The sequence below is a fragment of the Suncus etruscus genome, chromosome 1 (genome assembly GCF_024139225.1).
Source record: "Suncus etruscus isolate mSunEtr1 chromosome 1, mSunEtr1.pri.cur, whole genome shotgun sequence".
Classification (NCBI taxonomy): Eukaryota; Metazoa; Chordata; class Mammalia; order Eulipotyphla; family Soricidae; genus Suncus; species Suncus etruscus.
This window is the reverse complement of record NC_064848.1, coordinates 105,050,181-105,072,678: the sequence shown is the minus strand read 5'-3', so window position 1 is coordinate 105,072,678 and position 22,498 is coordinate 105,050,181. Positions and strand designations below refer to the sequence as shown.

At 31.5% G+C, this 22,498-nt stretch overlaps 1 protein-coding gene and 1 non-coding gene across 2 annotated transcripts in view; both read right to left on the bottom strand.

Moving 5' to 3' along the window:
• Nucleotides 1-22,498, bottom strand: part of SEMA3A (semaphorin 3A) — a 227,865-nt gene that overhangs the window by 5,689 nt on the left and 199,678 nt on the right. Inside the window, exons 14-16 of the mRNA XM_049772800.1 lie at nt 21,377-21,534; nt 18,559-18,626; nt 5,628-5,770 (exon numbers count right to left, since the gene is read on the bottom strand). Coding sequence (XP_049628757.1) covers nt 5,628-5,770; nt 18,559-18,626; nt 21,377-21,534 — 369 coding nt within the window. The remainder of the gene's footprint in view (nt 1-5,627; nt 5,771-18,558; nt 18,627-21,376; nt 21,535-22,498) is intronic.
• On the bottom strand, nt 12,605-12,723 carry LOC126027271 (5S ribosomal RNA). Its single transcript, XR_007502237.1, has one exon. It is a non-coding gene; the product is annotated as a 5S ribosomal RNA (ribosomal RNA).

Below are 22,498 nucleotides of genomic sequence, written 5' to 3'. Positions count from 1 at the left end.
GGAATAATACATGGTTTCACAGACAAACAACAGCTCAGAAACTTTACAGACTCAAAACCAGTCTTAAAAGAAAACTGAAATACCTTCTTTAAGACAAGACTGACCAACAGAGACACCAAACTTCGATAGAAAAATGGCACTAAATCCCAGGACAATTCTTTCTCTCAATGTCAGTGGACTAAATCCACCAGTTAAGAGATACAGAGTGGCTAAGTGGATCAAAAAACTCAATCCAACCTTCTGCTGCCTATAAGAAATGCACCTGAATAGTCAGAACAAGCATAGACTCAAAATAAAAGGCTGGAGGAAAATCATCCAAGCAAACGAAACCCACAAAAAAGCTGGAGTGGCCATATTAATATCAGATGATGCAAACTTTATACTCAGGAAAGTTATAAGGGACAAAGATGAACATTTTGTATTAATCAAGGGATTTGTACAGCAGGAAGAAATCACTCTCCTAAACATATATGCACCGAATGTCGGGCCAGCAAAATGTTTAATACCATTGTTGACAAATTTGAAAAATAGTATCAATAACAAAACAATAATTGTGGGAGATCTCAACACATTGTCAACACTTGATAGGTCAACCAGACCGAAACCCTATAAGAATGTATTAGACCTGAAAAGAGAAATGGGAGAAAGAGGCCTAGTAGATATATATAGGACACTCCACCCCCAGAAACCTGGATACACATTCTTCTCTAATGTACATGTGACATTCTCCAGGATAGACTACATGCCAGCACATAAAGATACCTCCATAATATCAAGAGGATAGAAATTTTGCAGGCTACCTTCACTGACCACAAGGCCCTGAAATTATATGTGAACTACAAAGGGACACAGAAGAAAAAATTTTAATACCTGGAAGTTAAACAGCCTAATCTTAAATAACCAGTGGGTCCAAGATGAAATCAAAGACGAAATCAAAACCTTCCTAGAAACAAATGACAATAGAGACACAAACTATCAGAACTTATGGGACACAGCAAAAGTGGTACTGAGAGAAAAATTAATAGCTTTGCAAGCACACATGAAGAAAGAAGAAGAGGCAAACCTGAATAGCTTAATGACGCAACTTATAGAATTAGAAAGAGCTCAACAAAAGGAACCAAAAATAGGAAGAAAGAAATAACAAAGCTGAGAGCAGAAATAAATGAAGTGAAAACCCAAAAAAACAATCCAAAAGATCAAGGAAAGCAGAAGGTGGTTCTTTGAAAAAAATAAACAAGATTGATAGACTACTGGCAAAACTAACAAAGAAAGAGAGAGAAACTTGATAACTTGTATTAGGAATGAAAAAGGAGAGATCACTACTGATATGACAGAGATTCAAAGGGTAATCAGAAACTACTTTGAGAAACTCTATGTCACTAAAAATGAGAACCTGGAAGAAATTAATAAATTATTGGACTCTTATGATCTTCAATGGTTGAATGAAGAGGATGTAGCATATATAAACAACTCCATCACTACTGAGGAAATTAAGGCAGTAATCAAATGTCTGCCCAAAAACAAAAGCCCAGGCCCAGATGGATTCACTAATGAATTCTTTCAAACCTTTCAAGAGGAACTATTACCATTCCTGGCAAGACTCTTTCATGAAATCAAAGAAACAGGAACACTTCCAAATAGCTTTTATGAAGCCACCATCACCTTGATACCTAAACCAGACAGAGATGCTACCAAAACAGAAAATTACAGATGAATATTGCTGATGAGCACAGATGCAAAGATCCTCAATAAAATCCTGGCAAATAGGATTTAATACCTCATTAAGAAGATCATCCACTATGACCAAGTAGATTTCATCCCAGGAAAGCAAGGCTGGATTAACATCCATAAATCTATCAACATCATACACAAAATCAACAAAAATAAAAATAAAAATCACATGATCATATCAATAGATACAGAGAAAGCATATGATAACGTCCAACACCCATTCTTGATCAAAACTCTCAGCAAGATGGGAATGAAAGGAACCTTTCTGAATATAGTTCAGGCCAGCTACCACAAGCCAGTGGCAAATATTATCCTCAATGGAAAAAAAACTAAAAGCTTTCCCTCTAAATTCTGGCACAAGACAATGCTGTCCTCTCTCACTACTCCTATTCAACATAGCACTGGAAGTACTTGCTATAGCGATTAGGCAAGAAAAAGATATCAATGGAATCCAGATAGGAAAGGAAGAAATCAAGCTCTTGCTGTTTGCTGATGACATGATACTCTACTTAGAAAACCCTAAAGACTCTACCAAAAAGCTTCTAGAAACAATACTCATATAGCAAGGTAGCAGGTACATATTTAACACAAAATAATCAATGGCCTTTCTATACACCAATAGTAATAAGGAAGAAATGGACATTAAGAAAACAACCCCATTCACAATAGGGCCACACAAACTCAAATATCTTGGAATCAACTTGACTAAAAATGTGAAGGACCTATACAAAGAAAACTATAAAATTCTGCTCCAAGAAATACGAGAGGACAAGTGGAAATGGAAACACATACCCTGCTCATAGATTGGCAGAATTAACATCATTAAAATGGCAATACTTCCCAAAGCATTGTACAGATTTAATGTTATCCCTTTAAAGTTACTGGTGACCTTCTTCAAAGAAGTGAGCCACTTTTGAAATTCAAATGGAACAATAAACACCCAAGAATAGCTAAAGCAATTATTGGGAAAAAGAATATGGGAGAAATTACTTTCTCCAACTTTAAACTTTACTACAAAGTGATAGTTATCAAAACAGCATGGTATTTGGATAAAGTCAGGACCTCAGATCAGTGGAATAGGCTTGAATACTCTGAGAATGTTCCACAGACATACAATAAACTAATTTTTTGATAAAGGAGCAAGAAGTCCTAAATGGAGCAAAGAAAGCCTCTTCAACAAGTGGTGTTGGCATACTGGCTAGCCACTTGCAAAAAAATTGAACTTAGACCCCCAGTTAACCTCATGTATGAAGGTAAAACCGAAATGGATTAAAGACCTTGATATCAGACCCGAAACCATAGGATATATAGAACAACACATAGGCAAAACACTCCAGGACATTGAGATAACAGGCATCTTCAAGGAGGAAACTGCACTCTCCAAGCAAGTGAAAGCAGAGATTAACAGATGGGAATATATTAAGCTGAGAAGCTCTTGATCCTCAAAGGAAATAGCGTTCAGGATACAAGAGCCACCCACTGAGTGGGAGAAACTATTCACCAATTCCCATCAGATAAGGGGCTAATCTCCAAATTATACAAGGCACTGACAGAACTTTACAAGAAAAAAACATCTAATCCCATCAAAAAATGGAGAGAAGAAAGGGACAGACACTTTGACAAAAAAGAAATACAAATGGCCAAAAGACACATGAAAAAATGCTCCACATCACTGTTCATCAGGGAGATGCAAATCAAAACAAGTATGAGGTACCACCTCACACCACAGAGATTGGCGCACATCACAAAGAATGAGAACAAGCAGTATTGGCGGGGATGTGGAGAGAAAGGAACTCTTATCCACTGCTGGTGGGAATGTCATCTAGTTCAACCTTTATCGAAAGCTGTATGGTGATTCCTCCAAAAAATGGAAATTGAGCTCCCATACGATCCTGCTATACCACTCCTAGGCATTTACCCTAGGAACACAAAAATACAATACAAAAACCCCTTCCTTACACCTATATTCATTGCAGCACTATTTACCATAGCAAGACTCTGGAAACAACCAGATACCCTTCAACAGACAATGGCTAAAGAAACTGTGGTACATATACACAATGGAATATTACGCAGCTGTAATGATAGATGAAGTCATGAAATTTTCCTATACATGGATGTATATGGAATCTATTATGCTGAGTGAAATAAGTCAGAGAGAGAAAAAACGCAGAATGGCCTCACTCATCTATGGGTTTTAAGAAAAATGAAAGACACTCTTGCAATAATAATTGTTAGACACAATAGAAAAAAAGAGCTGGAAGTTACAACTCACCTCATGAAGCTCACCACAAACAGGGATGAATTTTTTTAGAGAAATAACTACATTTTGAACTATCCTAATAATGAGAATGTATGAAGGAAATAGAAAGCCTGTCTAGAGTACAGGTGGGGGTTGGGTGGGGAGCAGGGAAACTTGGGACATTGGTGATGGGAATGTTGCACTGGTGATGGGTGGTGTTCTTTACATGACTGAAACCCAAACAACACAGTCATGTATGTAATCAAGGTGTTTAAATAAAAAATATATTAAAATTAGTTCTAATCTAAGCTAAATTTATTATGATTAAAATAATGTTTTATTTGCATGCCTATTTATATTTATATAACCAGAATTATATAAAAACATATGGGACAAAAGGTGTCTTGCTCTAGACATGAATGGGCTTGTGGAATTGATTGGAAGAAATAGATTTTATAACTCATATTTAACCCACATATCTCATCAATTGTTCATTACATTGTTCTGAATTTTTGTTGATCAACTTTCTTTCAGTCATTTTTTCTCATAATAGTGTTATGAAAAAATATGTACTATATAAATAATGATTTTAGAAGCTGACATGTTTGTTGAAATACTATCAGGAATGTAAAATTAAGTAATTTAATTAAAATATATGTTATAGATAATATCTAGCTTCATTTTTATTTTAAATAGTTTACATTAAAATCTCTGAAATTTGAGGTCAAACATTCATGAAGTCAAAATGACAATTGTTTCAAATAATTTCATAATTAAAGATTTTAAAACTATGTGACCAGAGCAATACTACAGTGTGCAGGGCATTTGTTTTGCTTGTTACTATTCTGGGTTTGAACTCTGGCCCTCCTTATAGCTCCCAAATGCTTCCAAGAGTGATCACAGAGCAGAGAGTCACCCCTGAGCACATGTGGTGCCAAAAGCAAAAAAAAAAAAAAAAAAAAAAAAAAAGAAACATAAAAGATTTGTAAATTATAAAAAAAGACATTGGGAGTATTTTCACCATTACATTCAGAATGTGTTATGAAAAACTGTAGACAAAAAAAAATACAAATCACCTAACTATCGTTGTTATTCTTATTTAATGTATTTAAGGCATATGTACTCATTGAGGCTTTCTGTTTATGATTTTTTTAATTTTATGGAGAAACAAATATATTTTTGGCTTATTTTATTTATATTTGTTCAAATTAAAATTTCAGATATTTATACAAAATGTACTACTCTCCTTTTCAAAAACTTTCTCTTTATGTTAGAAGGCAGTTACTAGAATAAGGAAATTAGTAATTAATTGAACAAAGGTTAAATTAAAAGGATATTAGTTTTTACACAAATAAAGATAATATAATTGCTTTGTAGATATCCAAACAAGGACAAAGGATACTTAAATATAAATTCTTAAGTGACTTCTGTGACAAAACTTTACCACTTTAAAAAATGTTTCTATATCTCATGGCAAAAAGCCCATCATATCATCAACTTTTTTTTTGAGTACTTGTTTGATGAGTGAGCTCTTAATGAGTTCAGAAAAGGGAAAAGAATAATAGTACTTCCCAAAGCTCATAGGAATCAAATATCCTATCATTTAATGGTATACGTTACACAGAAATAATCTAGTTAATTTTATTCCTTATACCTCCTCTTTTCGCTCTTCATTTCGCCTCTGGAATTGCCAGTACACGAGGGCTCGTTGTGATTTTGGACTGCATTCCAAGAATGTGCTACTATTTTCTACTCCATAGATGATTCTTTCTTCAAGGCTGTGGCTGTGGTGATTATCTGGCCGGTGATGAAATAAATTGAGAAAATGTTAGAGAAGCAAACTCAAATTTCCCAAGTATCTATTTGAAATTCGGGAGATCCATTCCTTGCCAAGTTGGAAGTCTTTCCAAATTGATTGAGGATGGCAGAAATGTCAAGGATGTAAAATTTCAGAAACCAAATGCTTACCTAAATAGATGAATTCATTTGGTATGAATTATATAAAGCATATGCAGAAATTTGTCCACCAGAAAATAGCATTACATTAACAAAATCAGTCATGTGTGCAATATAACCCTATATCATTATATGCTATGATAACATTCTTTAATAAATTATTTTCACTGTAAAATTCCATGCTTTAGCTAATAGGGCCAGTTCTCATTGTATTCTAACAGAAAAGTTATTCAACTGGGCTTTGGAAATAAGAGCCTATTCATGGGAAATGATTTATCCTCTTTGTCTTTGTTTCCCAGTTATAAAATTAAAAACACTAACCAATAATATTTATCTAGTATTTTTAAGAATGTATATTTTAGAAAATTTATGGTTTCCACCAATATTTCTTAGATATTTCAAAATATTTTTCTGAAGGCCAACTGGTGCAAAATGTTTGGAATCACTCAAAAGAAAGATGTAAAATTTTTAATGCAATGTGGTTTCTATTGTCCTTATTTTAAAATGACATATTTTTTATTTTCAGGAATTAGGTTAAAAATAAGGCAAGAGTATATAATAAAATACAGTAATAAGAAATCCTGTTTCCTGATTAAATTTCTATTATCTTACCCTTTATGTAACCTCCTTCAATGTGGTAAATGAAACACAGTTAAGGATCAAAAGTATGAAACAGGGAGTCTAAGTAAAACTAATTTAGAGAAAAAATATCCTTGTTATCTTGTATAATCCTGTTTCCATTATCATATCCTGTAAATCTGGAATTCATTAAGTTAATTTAGAAAATAATATATATTTTTCACATGTACAAAGAAATGACAGTGCAGACAGAAGAAAAAATTTTCTCTTCTTCAAACTTAGCTTGACTTTTAATTTAAAAATGCACCCCCCTCACCTTTTGGCATTGCTGTGACAGTTTTACTCTTGTTATAATCAACAAAGTGGTTTGGTCTGTCAATAACAATAAGATTTGCTCTTATGACATTTAAACGTTCCCCAAATCCTTCTTCCATTACACAACCAACCTATCATCTTCATTCCTTGTTCTCACTCTTGCTGCAGTTGACCTTTTTCCTAAATCTGCTTTCCCCAAAAGATCTCAACCTTAATGATTTTTTTTTTCTTTATTGCTTAGGTGAGAAACAAAAATCTTCAAATAAGTGGAAGTATTTGTATCTTCCTATTTAAAAGATAAATCCCTGAAAGTTAGTTTAAAAATCAAACAAACAAGAGTTGAATGCAATCTGAATAAATAGATTCCAGGTATTATTTTTTCATAATAGAGATATGCATCTTTATGTGTTAACATATACATTGATTATAGAACTATTTCTAACTGAAATTATTAACACAGCTTAGAATTGGATATATGTGGTAGATATTGCTTAGCTAGTTTATAAGTCTTCTGCTATTACTGATAGAAATAAATTGAATCATTGTACAAAATAGAAGATAGAAAATTCTCTGCAATTCAATAACTAATGAGAATGATTAAACTTCCTGTCATAGAGGTCCAAATATTTACAAAGGTAAATATATATTATTATTTATATAATAATCATATATTCATATATCATATATTTATATTAAATATAAATCATATTTATGTTACATATTCATATTTATTTATCAAGATATATATACAAATTATTTTGAAATATGATGTATTTATATTATGTATTATTTATAAGTATATATAAATATTATATATTATTTGCCTTTAGCAAACATATTGTGCTTGTTTTATAATGACTAGGAGTATACTTTAGTCTTAAAAATAAGATTGGCAGTAGTATATAATAGGATACAAACTTAAATTAAAGGGAATCATTTTCCTAACTGAAATACATGCAGCTATAGAAGAATAAATATTATTTTGTTATGGGAAATAACGCAGTGCCTGAAATGTTTCTCTTTCATGTGGAACATCTTGTTTATATCCCAAGCACCATACATGGTCACCTGAGCACTACCAGCAGTGAATCCTGAGGATACAGTCAAGAGTATTTCTTAAGCACTGCTGGGTGTTGTCCAAAGCAAAACACAAAAGAAAAGCTACAAAAACATACATCAAAATTACATATCCAAGACCATGAGTTTGATTTTCAGCACTGGAAGACTTCCTGAACACCACCAGTTGTGGCCTTGATGCTTTCTGAAAATCTCCAAGTCAATAGAACTATCAAGTACACAAGCCTTAACACTTTTACCACTCTCTGCTCCATGATAATTTATTTTATTTGCTGTATGTGACTAGATCTCTCTCTACAATGTCAAGGGAGCCTTTAGCAGTACTTAGTAAATTTTTTTCACTTTGTGATTTGCTCAATGTGGCAACATTGTTTATAATGTTCATTAAGAATATTCACTGCACTGAAAATAAACTTATTTTTCTGTAGTAATGCTTAGATAATTTTACTTCCACTCTTAATTTTTAGGAATTACTGATCTTGTATTGAGAAGCTGATTTTTCTTTTAATGAATTGGTGACTAATCATACATTAGTCACTAATCACTAACAACTAATCAATTAATTATCACCTTTATATTATTTGAGAAAACATGAGATAAATTTTTGCCTTATATCTTCTTGGTAAATATTTTATTGCACACCTTATTTTGTGTCTCAGTCTGTTTCATTTGTGTAAAATTATTGTTTGTCTTTCCTTATATTTAATTTAACTGATACCATTTCAAATTTTCTTAAATATATCTATCAGTAATTATAAACAACCCATTATTTATAACATTTTACATATATCTTTTGTTGTTAAAATAATAATATAATTTCTGGGTATAGTGGTAATCATATATATAAAATGATACTTTTTACTGTTATTCTTTTGATTATTTAAACTGTAATTCAAAGTCAAGGTTCATTAATGAAGATTTATATTAGATGAATTAAAGACTTCTCAACATAATAGATTCATCTATCATTATCAATGAAATTATTTCTTTTCCACTTCTGAAAGCCCTTTGTAGATCTTTCTAAAGCATGTGTAGTTTTAGATGTTTTAAAAATTTGTTAATTTGTTATTTTTCTTTTTCTTTTCTTTTCTTTTTTTTTTTTTTTTTTTTTTGGTTTTTCGGGCCACACCTGTTTGATGCTCAGGGGTTACTCCTGGCTAAGCGCTCAGGAATTGCCCCTGGCTTGGGGGTACCATATGGATGCTGAGGAATCGAACCGTGGTCCTTCCTTGGCTAGTGCTTGCAAGGCAGACACCTTACCTCTAGCACCACCTTGCTGGCCCCAAATCTAGTCATTTTTCTTCATCTCATGTGTTCTCTAAACCTGACATAGCAGGTACAATCCTTGTTTAATACTTGCTGAACAGAACATAACATTGCATTTTAAACTGAAATATTAGGTAAATTGTGTTCCTTAAAACAAGTATCAATATAAATTACTTAAGTATTAGTCTATAATATGGATGAATGCTTATAAACTGTATTATGACAGAATAAATACAATATCTAAAGTTCTTTATTTGTTATAAGAGTATAGTAAGAAGATGATGATAGACACATTATTGCATTATAATAAGGGAGGGAGATTCGGGAAATACTATAGCTATATATACAGAATATATAGTATTATATCTTAAATATATAACACAGAAGCATATAAGAATATAATATAGGTATATACTATATCTATAAATGATGCTTGTACCAAAAAGGAATCTTACAATTTTCCTAAAATAAAGAAATTTAATTTTAACTCATTGCTAAAAGTCACCTCAGAAAACAACTGTTTTTAATACACATTTTCCTTCTGAAAACTATGAACTGACAAAAATAGTATAGTTGTTAAACTGGCAGAATGATTTTTCATGTGTGGAATACTCTGAATAGCTAAGATAAAAATAATTAAGAGCAAAAACATTAAAATTATTTTAATATCACTACAGTGTTTTAATAATAATGATGCAGCTGTTAATGACATGAAATGTTTTTAAGGAAGTAATCTTTAATTAATCATTTCCTATTTTAGTGGTGTAATTTATAGAAATGAAACAAGGCTAATAAACCAGAAAAAATGGGAGGAAAGAAATAAGTTAAATAAATTGCTTCCTTTTGTAACAACAAGAAGTCATGATATCCATCATTTGGCCAGAAATATCATGTTGCTAAAGAGCTTATTTAACATTTGATTCTGTTCCAATATAACAGAAACAGAAGGCATCAAATTTCAGCTTTCCATTTATTTAATGTTACATTTTAACCCCATAAATGTCTTACAAGATTGAAATATTAATGACATAAGTATTTTAGGAAATTTCATGTCACATAGAAAAGGAAGATATAGGTTCCGTGGTGAATGATAACTTATTGAACTATTTTATGTTACTTCCATTCAGGTTATTAAAAAGTTAAATTTAAAACAAAGACAATTTGAAAGAGAGACTTAATTCTTGAAAGTTATTTTTAATATTTAGCCAAGATAATATGTGGAGCTATGTAAGGATAAATATAAATTGAGTTGTTTCCATCACATTATAGTGTTTATATTTTACTACATTTAAATTATTATTAAAATTAAGTAAAGCAAAGGAAAAGATATTCTTATCAATTCTTGGTGATGTAGAAAAATTTAGATATACATTTCTTATGGAAAAATAAACTTTTGTTTCCTAATTATATTATTTTCTCCAGGAATTCAATAGTCTATCAATAAAACAGTAATTCAACTTCAATCAAATGAATTTATTTGTAATAGCAATTACTAAAAGAGATAAATCAGTAACTCTTGGGAAGATATAAAATTAGGTTAGTTAAATAATTAAGACTAAAAATATCATTTATCCTTAACATCATCATTCTTATTATGGTGTAACTAGAGTACAGGGGTTAGGGCACATGCTCTGAATACTTTCAAACATATTCCCAGCAACATATGGCCCCTAATCATAGCAGTACCACATCCTCAGTGTCCTCACCCCTGAAAAAACTAGAGATGACATGTATATATAGAAAAAAATATATAACCATAGTCATATATGCAGTATTGGACATAAATTCTCTGAACACATGGAATTATTACCTCTGAGAGGAGAGAATATGCTGATTCTACCAAAATTATAAATGACAACCTGATGCCTTTGCTTGTCCTAAAAAAGGAAGATGGATGACTTCCTACCAATAAATGGATACATTATACAATATGTGAAGAATTGTTTTTTAGAAAGTTAATAAATAATTTATTTTTCCATTAGATTTTTGTTTTGAAATTAGAAAAAATAAACTGTATACTACTAATAATAGAGATAGTGTGCATTTATCAAAAATGACTAATTTTAGAATACCACTAGAATAATATTTGACTATGTATTTAGAAATGTTTATGAACATATGAACGACCTTTTACTGAGAATAAAGAACAAAGTTAAAACCTTAGAGACTATTTAAACATAATTATTTCGCTAACTGCTAACATTTAAATTTTAATGAATTGCTGATAATATAAATTAGATATATCTTGGTGTTCGGACATAATTATATAAAATGTAGCATTTACAATTTTACAATTCCATTTATTGCCAATCTTCCCTAAATCTGCAAATTTCTATGAGTTTGTGTTTTAAAACAAATATATGGATAGTTTGTTCAGTCCAGGGTTTTATAGTTGTATTATTTTTACTAATTATCATAGATAATATAGAAATATTATTTCTATATATCAATGTTTTACTATAATATATAGCTTCTTATGATTGTATAATGATTATATTATAAACATAATATATAATTATTGTATTAATGTTCCATGATGAAAATGATAATACACTAAATTATATTTAAAAATGTTTTTAATATCTTGTGCATCAAGATTATCCATGCTTCTCAGTACAGGATAATTCCTTAAAAGGCAACACCAATAAGCAGATGCCTTCTCATACATTAGATACTCTATACTGATCATCTCATAAGTCTTATTTTTATGATCCTATGTAAAATGAGTTACATTGAGGAAAAATATATAAGCCATATGCTAGAGTGAGTATATTTTTTTTTTTTCTATTTGTTTGTTCTGAGGTGACACTCAGCAGTTTCAGGGCTTAATTTTAGCTCTGTGCTCAGGTATAACTTCTGGCAGTGTTCAGGGAACCTTAAGTGATGTTAGGATTAGAAATGGAGTTAACTGCATGCAAAGCAAAAACATGACCCCTATGTTAACTTTACAGTTCGAAATATAGGATTTTTACATTATAAATCAGAGAACATAGAATTTAATGTTTAGGTACTTTTTGATAAGAAACAGAAAAATCTCATATGCTGGGCTGGAGATAAAGAAAAGTGGACAGGTGTTTCCTTGTATGTTACCAATGCCAGTTTGATCCCTGAATCACATGTAATTTTCCAGACTTGCCAGGAATAATTCCTGAGTGTAGAGTCAGGAATAAATCCTGAGCACCACCAAGAGTAGTTCAACCCCCCCTAAAAAACTGTGGGGGTGAGAAAGTAAAGAATCTCATACTGAAAGATTACCCTTCCATAGACAAGATTTAGAGTATTATCTTAAATTTTACTCATTCTTTATGTTTTAGAATTTAAAAATATAGTTTATGTGGTACATATACAAAGTGGAATATTATGCAGCCATCAGGAGATGAAGTCCTGAAATTTTCCTATACATGGATGCGCATGAATCTATTTTTTTTTTCTTTTTTAAGCCTACAGCACCTGATATTCCCAGGCGGCCTCCCATCCAAGTACTAACCAGGCCCGACCCTGCTTAGCTTCTGAGATCAGACGAGATTGGGTGCATTCAGGGTGGTATGGCCGTAGACACATGAATCTATCATGCTTAGTGAAGTAAGTCAGAGGGAGAGAGATAGACACAGAATAGCATCTCTCATCTATGGGTTTTAAGAAAAAAATAAAAGACAGTTTTGTAATAATTCTCATCTCTATTGAGATGAGAGCTGGAAGGTCCAGCTCACGATATGAAGCTCACCACAAAGAGTGGTGAGTGCAGTTAGAGAAATGACTACACTGACAACTATCATAACGATGTGAATGAATGAGGGAAGTAGAAAGCCTGTCTCAAATAAAGGCGTGGGGTTAGGGAGGTGGAAGATTTGGGGCATTGGTAATGGGAATGTTGCATTGGTGAAGGGGGTGTTCTTTATATGATTTAAACTCAACCACAATCATGTTTGTAATCAAATTGTATAAATAAAGATATTAAATGAAAAATATACAACTTAATGTAAAAGATACAACTTACATCAGTTACACTCTATGTGTATAATAGGTGTTTCTGATGGGATATTTTAAAACTATAGGAGACTGGAGAGATAATACAGTAGGTAGGGCACTGCCTTAACACCAGGCTGATATAGGAGTGCTCCCTGAACCAGGAGTAAGCACAGCCAGGTTGGAACCAAAATCCACATTTCAAAAGACAAACAAACCAAAACAAAAACCCCACTACAACTGTAATAAAGATCCATGATAGCACAAAATATTTCAATTGTTTTTGTATTTAAACTGTGTGCCATGCATGCCTCTTGTATGTAATATGAATGATTCAATTGCTTGCTTCAGGTAATATCAGAGGACGACTGTGATGGCCATCTTCTGTGAAATGCTTTTCTTTTTCTTTTTTTCAAAGAAGATGCTATAATCATTTTGTTATTTATTGGGCACATACTTTTTTTTTTTGCATTTTAACAGCTTTATATTAGAATGTATCTAAATAGCACAAAGGTGTACCAAAACACAAAACAGATTAATCTAGTCTCAAACTGCTATTATAATACTTGCAAAGGCTATTATGATGATACTGCCCCAGATAATGCTTAAAATTTGACAATTACTTTAATATAGGTCCTGGCATTACTAAAGATCAGAGAATTGTAGTGATAATTAAAAAGACCAAAATCAGGGCTGGCATGGTAGCACAGTGATAGGGCGTTTGATTGCATGTGGCTGACCCAGGACAGACACAGGTTCGATCCCCAGAATCCCATATGATCCCCCTAGCCAGGAGTGATTTATGAGCTCTGAGCCTGCAGTAACTCATGAGGGCTGCCGGATGTGCCCTTGCATCCCAAAAGATAAAAGACTAAAATCCTTAAAAGCTTAACTGTGACATGTTAGAATTTAGCACATTTATGTAGAACAGTCATGAGAACTATTATTTTTTAATTGTATTTTTTTATTGAAAACTTTGTGATTTATCAATTCTTTCATAGTTGGATTTCAGACATACAATGAATCAGGGCCAATACCACCAATCTCTCCAGGGTCAACTTCCCTCAACTAAAGTTCCGTGAATATATCCCTTACTACCCACTCTGCCCCTGCCTGCCAATGTAACAGGCCCATTTTAAGTTTAGATTGTTAATGCTTGAGTCTCCTGATTCAATTGCTTTGACTTGGATATTTAATTCTATCATTTAATTTTTTATTTTTTATTTTATTTTTTTTGTATTTGGTTCACACTAGGTGATGCTCAGGGATTACTCCTGGCTATGCACTCAGAAATCGCTCCTGGCTTGGAGGACCATATGGGACGCTGGGGGATGGAACCGAGGGATAGAACCGTGGTCTGTTCTAGGCTAGTGCAGGTAAGGCAGGCGCCTTACTGCTGTGACACCCCTCCGGTTCATAGTTTTCTCATTTTAATACCACCAATACAACTGAGACCACTTGGACCCTGGCCCCCATCCTTTCATAATTGTTTTTATCCCCCTCCACTCAATTTCTTTCCTCCTTCTTGCTATACTCTAGGGCCAAGGGTGTTTGAGACTCCTCCCATTTAAACCATTACATTTCTTCATGAAACTGCATTCTAAATACCATATATAAGTTATATCATTCTACATTTATCCTTCTCCTGGCTTACTTCATTTTACATAATATTTTCCAGTTCATCCATGTTGCAGCAAATTGCATGGTTGCATCATTCTTTATAGCTATGCAGTATACCATTGTATATAGGTACCATATCTAGTATTAAGTAAAATTCAGCTAGAATTCAATGAATTAAATATAGAAAGGTTAAAAAATAAAGATAATATTAAATAGTTTCAAATATTATTTTTGTGGCTTTTTACCTATTCCTAATTATGCTCATCAGAATAGCTCATTTCTTATTAAAAAAAAAAAGAGAACAAAAGAAATTTAAAGAGAAATTGTCTCAGCCATTTATGTTCTTCTTAAATGTAGTAACACAGGCTTCAACTTTGTACACATTAGTTATTTGTGTGAAGGAGCACACATTGGAAACAACTGGAGGTTTCTCTTTAGCATATTATATATGAGGTGTGGGGGAAAAAAGACTTGCCAACACATCTGTATTTAGGGTTTCATACTAAAGGTTCCCTCAGATAAATGGCCATCTGTGAGGGAGGAAAACATGCTGGATCAATGTAAGTGGAACTGGAACTTTCAAATGTTTCACCTACACCCATTCCTTTAGTGCTGTCTCCACATGATAGGATATGAGTGCTAAGTGAGTGTTAAAGGTTTCATTGAGAGTAGAATCCTTTCCACTTTAATTTTGAGCTATTTCATATTTAGTCTCTCTAAATTAAAACCTCAGAATATGTAAAATATAGAGTGCTAGATACTATGTTTACCAGTACAGCTGGAACTTATCCTGAAGTGTACAATTTGGCATTGAGTTGTTTATCAGCTGTTTTTTTTGGGTGCAAATATCTCATATATTTTTGTTTCCATATGAGCATATATATTTTATTACATGTGAGAAGTGACATTAGAAAGACAACACATGTGACTTAACAGGTTTGATACCTGGAGTTTTGCCCATTTTACTTTCAAATATTGACATGACCTATTCATTTAGAAAATAATTCAGTGATTTCTAACGTTAGGCTCAGCCTAGGCATATGGAAATAACTGACTTTGTTTCCAAACATTTAAAATTTACCGTAACATATGATGGATATTTGTTATGCATGGTCAAAAACAAGAGACAAGGAATAGAGAAACTTAAAGAAAAAAATGTTTTACTAGCTGAACTTCTTGGATTATTTTACCATTTTCTCCCATATATCACTATCATCTTTGAGAAATTTATATAAACACAGACTTAGTAAAACAAGGCAGAATGGGTCCTTTTTATAGTATTAATGCAATTGAATAATTATTCATGGTTTATTCACTTTTAATTAGATATGAATACTATATTTCCATTTTGACCAACTTTTGCTACTCTAATTTCATAGAAAAACAAAACACATCTTTAAAATCTGAAGCATATTGCAAAGTTGGTATATTCAATATTTAATATGCATTTGGTTAGCTTTTTAAAAATATATACACACATATAATTCTAGGACTTAAATAATTTTTAAATATTAACTATGAGGAAATAAATTTCTATAAAAATGTTTCAGTTGTATTATATACACATAAATTATAAATATTCAAATCTAATAGTGCATCACACAACGTTTATGGAATATGGCATTACTATTTGATTTGTTGATAATGTTCCTTAAGACAATTTTATACCTGAATATGATGCTTATAAAAATGCTAGATTAAGATCACTTTTTATTTTGTTTTTTTGGCCACACCCGGTGACACTCAGGGGTTATTCCTAGTTATGTGCTCAGACATAACTCCTGGTTTGGGGGACCTTATGGAATCCTGGATGATCAAACCCCTTCCATCCGAGGGTAGTGTGTCCAAGTCAGACGCCTTACCACTTGTGCCACTACCTTTCCCTAAGATCACTTTCTTGATAAATAACATAGTATTATTTATATTTCTATTGAAAAATAAAGACAGTATTTATTTTATAGCTAGATTTTTTGTTTAAGCAGCACTGAGGGGTTACTCCTGAATCTGCACTCAGAAACCTCACTTGGCGGCTCAGGGGACGATATGGGACGCTCAGAATTGAACCTGGGTTTGTTTCAGGATGGCAGTGAGCAAGGCGACCATCTTACCTCTATGCTATCTTCCAGGCCCCTATTTTATAACTTAAAATATATAAATCATTGACTAAATATATTTTATATTTATATTGTATAAATTTTAAAATAAGAATTATCAGAACAACTGGTTTCATATTAATAGGGATTTTAAAGTCTCATTGAAAATAAGCTTTATTTTTTAGTTCATTATTCATTTTTATTCCAATTATTTTCATTATCTATTTATAAAGCAGCTATTTTCTTCAACACAATATTTTACGATATCACTTGCTTTAATGGTGCTGACCGTAAGTAAATATTTTTACATAAATTGCTTAGTGAAAGGCAACCGTGTTTTTGTTTACTTAAAGTATATAATTTAAATATTTAAAAAACAATGCTAACACAATACTACTTTGTACAAAAGAAACACAAATAATGTTTCCTTCTACTCAGTGGCACCATTTTTTTCTTTAAATAATGAAAATAATAGAAGGCAAAAAATGCACGAGAAAAATGGTTGCAAGGATAATCTATCCAAAACAGAAACTTTGTTTTGGCTTTGTAATCCCCCAGGATATCTTTATGATTTTTGCAAAGTAGAAATCAATAATTAGATCACCTAACAGAGGGGATCTAACTACTAGAGAGGTGGCTTCATTTTGTATTGAGCTGAGTTGTTATTTGTGTTTTGTACTTCTTTTTTTTAACATTTCTGAAACAATATCCTACACACATATTGGTAGATCAAATTAAATCATTAGATATTTTTGGATAACTATAAAAGACAGTACAAAATTAATAGGACAACTATCAACTATCTATGTCACATTATTACTAACTTGCCATTTTAAACTAAGCATATTGATAGTAGTGGTGTCATTGAAAGGAGTCCCCAGCAGAGGGAAGCATAGCATCATTATTATTTTTTGTGTTTGGTTAAAATGAAGTGCAGTATAATACAATTTCATTATTTAAAGTACCTTTTTATATTTCATATATTTTATATTATTTTTATTATATATACTTTATATATTTATAGAATTAGCGAATTAAAATTAAATAACACCAGCTTCTAGAAAGCATAAAACAAAAAGAATATCCTACTGTTAAATCACTTTGTGACTTCTGGATCATTTATTTCATTTGCATGTTCAATATGTTAGATTAATATTGACATGTTAGTGAATAATTTACAGGACTTAATTAGGACTACACTCTCATTTGACATAATATCTGTTTGCCCACTAGTCTCTGGTTGCTGCTAATATGAAATCATGAATCTAAACCTGGCTTCTTTTTATCCATCTAAGAAAATTTGCTTCAATTTTTAAGATTATAATTCTTGGTAGCCAGGAAGGTGGAGCTAGAGGTAGGGTGTTTGCCTTGCAAGTGCTAGCATAGGACGAACTGGGGTTCGAACCCTGGGCGTCCCATATGGTCCCCCAAAGCCAGGAGCGACTTCTGAGCGCATAGCCAGGAGTAACCCCTGAGCATTAAATGGGTGTGGCCCAAAAACCAAAAAAAAATACAATAATTGAATTTATAATTTATAAATAATATAAAACAATTTTTATTTGTGTTATGTATAACTTTCTTACATTTTTCCTTGCAATTCTTTGATTATTCTTAGAGAAATGTGTGTTCTATTTGCCAGTATGTTTATTGAAATTGCTTGATTTTATCCTGCTGTGGGATAGCTGCTGGAAAGACAAAAGTATTGCAACTTACCATGATGTTGTAAGTCTGAACAATGAGTCAGTGGGTCACCATTTCTTATATCTTGTCGTCTTGTACGTCTAAAAAGAGCAAATTTAAAACTATTATTATATCTCTAGGATATTTCTCATAATAATAAAGAAATAAAATTCAAAATCTCCATGAGCTTACAAGAGGAAATGCACTTTATATTGAATAAAAGATTTTCTGAAAGCTGATTACTATACCTATTGAGTAATATTTAAGGAAATAAAATGGGAGTATACAAATGTGCACAGTATTTCAAAAGTATTTTAAATATTTAATAATAAAAATTTATAGAATCTGTAGCTGAATATCAATCAAGAAGAATCTGATGATGGGAAGGGGGCTTGAGGGTAACTGGGAACATTGGTGCAAGGAAGTGGACACGGAAAGGGATGGGAGCTCAAATATTACTTGACTAAAACTCAACCATGAACAACTTTGTAACTTTGCATCACTCAGAGATTCAATTTAAAAAAACTGGGGAAAACACAGATTATAGAATATCATCAATTTATTTCTTATTAAATATTATTCCAATTTATAAAAAGTAATGTTGAATATTAAAAAGCATTTGAATTTTTCTTTCTATTAATAATTATAATTTTCAAAGATATTTATCAATTTTAAAAATATTACAATTAGGCATTATGGTTTAATTTAATTTTAGTTTTAAGTGTCTTATTTGGATGGCATAACAGCTTTCCCATAGATAAATCATTTCTTTTTATGATCACATAGCACATGACTACAAATCAATTCACCTATGAAATGAATATGGGGAGAAAAACAAATAAATATTTATATTGGGAGGATAGCATTTTTGTTGGAAATGGAAAAGAGGAAAAATAGTTATCAGTAACAGTCAAATTTGCTTAAAAATTCAAAATCAAGTTCTATACTCTATCATTCAGATCTTCATATTTGTAATATATAATTCTGCTCTCTCTATACTTTGCCAGTAACTGGCTGGAAAAGATAGGTTGGTTTTAACTATTGTAGTAAAAAGAAATGTGTCATTTCATAAAGAAGTTAAAAGTGGAATTTGCTTATGTGGGCAAACTGAAAATTGGAGAAACCTGTCCAAAGTAGTATGCATTGATTTTAATGGTTTAGCATTGACGCAAAATAAGTTATCCTTTTGGAAAAGAGATCTCACAAACTCTATTGAAAACTGAAAATATGGAATTTATTATTGTATTTATAAATTTAGAACTCCAAAGTATTTATAGATTTCTATTTGTAGAATTGATGAGACTACCAAACAGATGTTGCACATTTAATAATTGAGCCAACAAGAACATTTGTGAAATATGAACCACAAAGAATTTGGGAAGGGTTTTCTTCTTTCTTCCTTTCTTTGTTTCTTCCTTTTTTCTTCCTTCCTTCTTCAATTCTTCCCTCCCTTTTTTGTTCCTTCCTTCCTTCCTTCCTTCCTTCCTTCCTTCCTTCCTTCCTTCCTTCCTTCCTTCCTTCCTTCCTTCCTTCCTTCCTTCCTTCCTTCCTTCCTTCCTTCCATTATTTCTTTCATTCTTTCTCACTTAAATTTTTAAATATGCTATCATAAGAAATACATAAATTGTAAAGGCTCTAAACATTCTTTACAAAACCCATGAAATTGAATTGAGTAAAATCTATGGTAGTAAGTTAATGGTAATTTTTTCTGTCTTGGCTGTATGTATACAATAACACATTTTAAATAGAAATTCAGGTTTTTAAGTCATTACTGATATATGTTATATTAGACTACAAATTAAGAAAGTCTTAAACTTTCTAAATTGATTTTTTTCAAAATTAGTCAATACTCCCCTTTCACTAAAGGAAATTATACTCAATTTTATTTGAAACATAGTTCCACATTTTGGTGGAATTTGAAATATAATATAATATGTTCTATAAAATTTGGGCAGAATGATAGCACAGAGATAGGGCATTTGCCTTCATGTGGCTGACCCAAGATGAACCTAGTTCAATCCCTGGCATCCTGTATGGTCCCAGAAGCCAGGAGCAATTTTTGAGCGCATATCCAGTAGTAACCCAGCATCACCAGGTGTGGCCCCAAATCCAAAAACAAAAACAAAAAATAGAAAAGAAAAAATTAAATAATTTAATTTTATTCTGGAAAAGATGTCTAGAGACTTTAATATCCAAATACATATATTTATTTTTTTCTTCAGTTTTTGGGTCACACCTGGTGCACTCAGGGGATATTCCTGGCTTTACACTCAGAAATCACTCCTCGCAGACTCGGGGGACCATATGGGATTTTGGGATTCAAACTACTGTCCTTCTGCATGCAATGCAAACGCCTTACCTCCATGCTATCGCTCCGGCCTCCACAAATACATACCTTTTTTTTTTTTTTTTTTGAAAATTTAAAACCAAAAAAGTGCTTTTGGTTTTTTAATGAAAAAAAAAAAAAGGATATGGATAAAGAAGCCGAGTATTTTGGACAGAACATCTTTATCAAAGGCACAAATCTATTTGCTACTTTATTTGTGGTTTTGTTTATCATTTATTGTCTTATGTAAAAATGAAGTTAAAACTTTTCAAAATTCTTTGTATAACATTAAAGGAAATCAGTGTTGATTTTTATTTTTCTCATAATTTATTGAAATCATATGTTCGCTTGCCCAGTCTCCTATTAAATACTTTCTGTTTTGACTAATGTAAAATATGTAGACAACCACTATGCATTTTTTCATAAGAAAAATATGAGGTAGTAATTCAAAAAGAGTTGTCCCAAATATGAAACAAGAAAAACTAAAGGACAAACATTTGTATTTGCTTCTAAGATGTTTCCTACCTCTTTGCAGTAGGAAAGTAACGAGAGCATGAAGACCCGTCCCAGGCACAGTAAGGATCTCTGGCAAGGCAACATTCAGCGCAGGCTTTCCCATACACATCGCAGCGATGTAAAGGGAGCTGGGCCACTCCAGCAGTGGAACCGATATATAGTTGTTGCTGTGGAAAGAATTTACTGTTGTGACAAAAATGTATTGTTTCTCAATTGTTTGGGGAACTTATGTGGTATTACCAACAGAGCCATGTTGGCATAGTGTTAGGCAAGAATCTTACCTTCTGTATTATCGAATTGGACTCATAAGATTTATTCTTTTTACTTACAAATTGAGCTTGGGACTATAATTTAAATACTCATCTAAATAAAATATTTTATGATTCCTTTGTCCTCAATGAATTAGGAGTTACCAAATTTGGAAAAATATTAAAACTTTTTAGTATTCACATATTAAGGATTTCTTTTTTTTATATTAAGGATTTCTATATAAGAAATAAAACCTTTGACAAAGTTGAACTAATGTTACATAATATCTTCACATTTTGGTACACACAAAATGAAATACAAATAAAATTAACATTTAAATTATTCAGTTCATTATAATTGGTGTTATAGCTCTCTTGCTTTCAAAAAGGAATTACATAATTATAATTAATCAAAAATAAAAAGTAAAACTTTTAAAGCATGTAATAACATATTGATAGCTCTTAAAAGTATATTTTATTTTTTGATTATATAGTGAAACATTAAATCATATAAATCTAATCCCAGAATCACAATACACATTTAGTGTTATAAATAACTACCAGTCAAAAATACATAATAAAATATTTTTCCAAGAGACTTTCAAAAACAGATTACTCAGTAAATAGACAAGGTGAGTAAAAATTGATATACCATTAAAATTTAAAAAGCATTCAGTTTTTACAGAGCAATTTTATAGAAACAAATTTTGTACTTATGACTAGTAAATTTAATTATATCTCTGACAAAGAACTACATGTAGAAATAAAGTAAAATAATCATTTTAAAAGCAGCTTTACTGATAACTATAACAATTTTTTAATAAATTGAGAATATTTATTGAACATAATATTCTGATGGAGTATACTTATAAGTAAATATTAT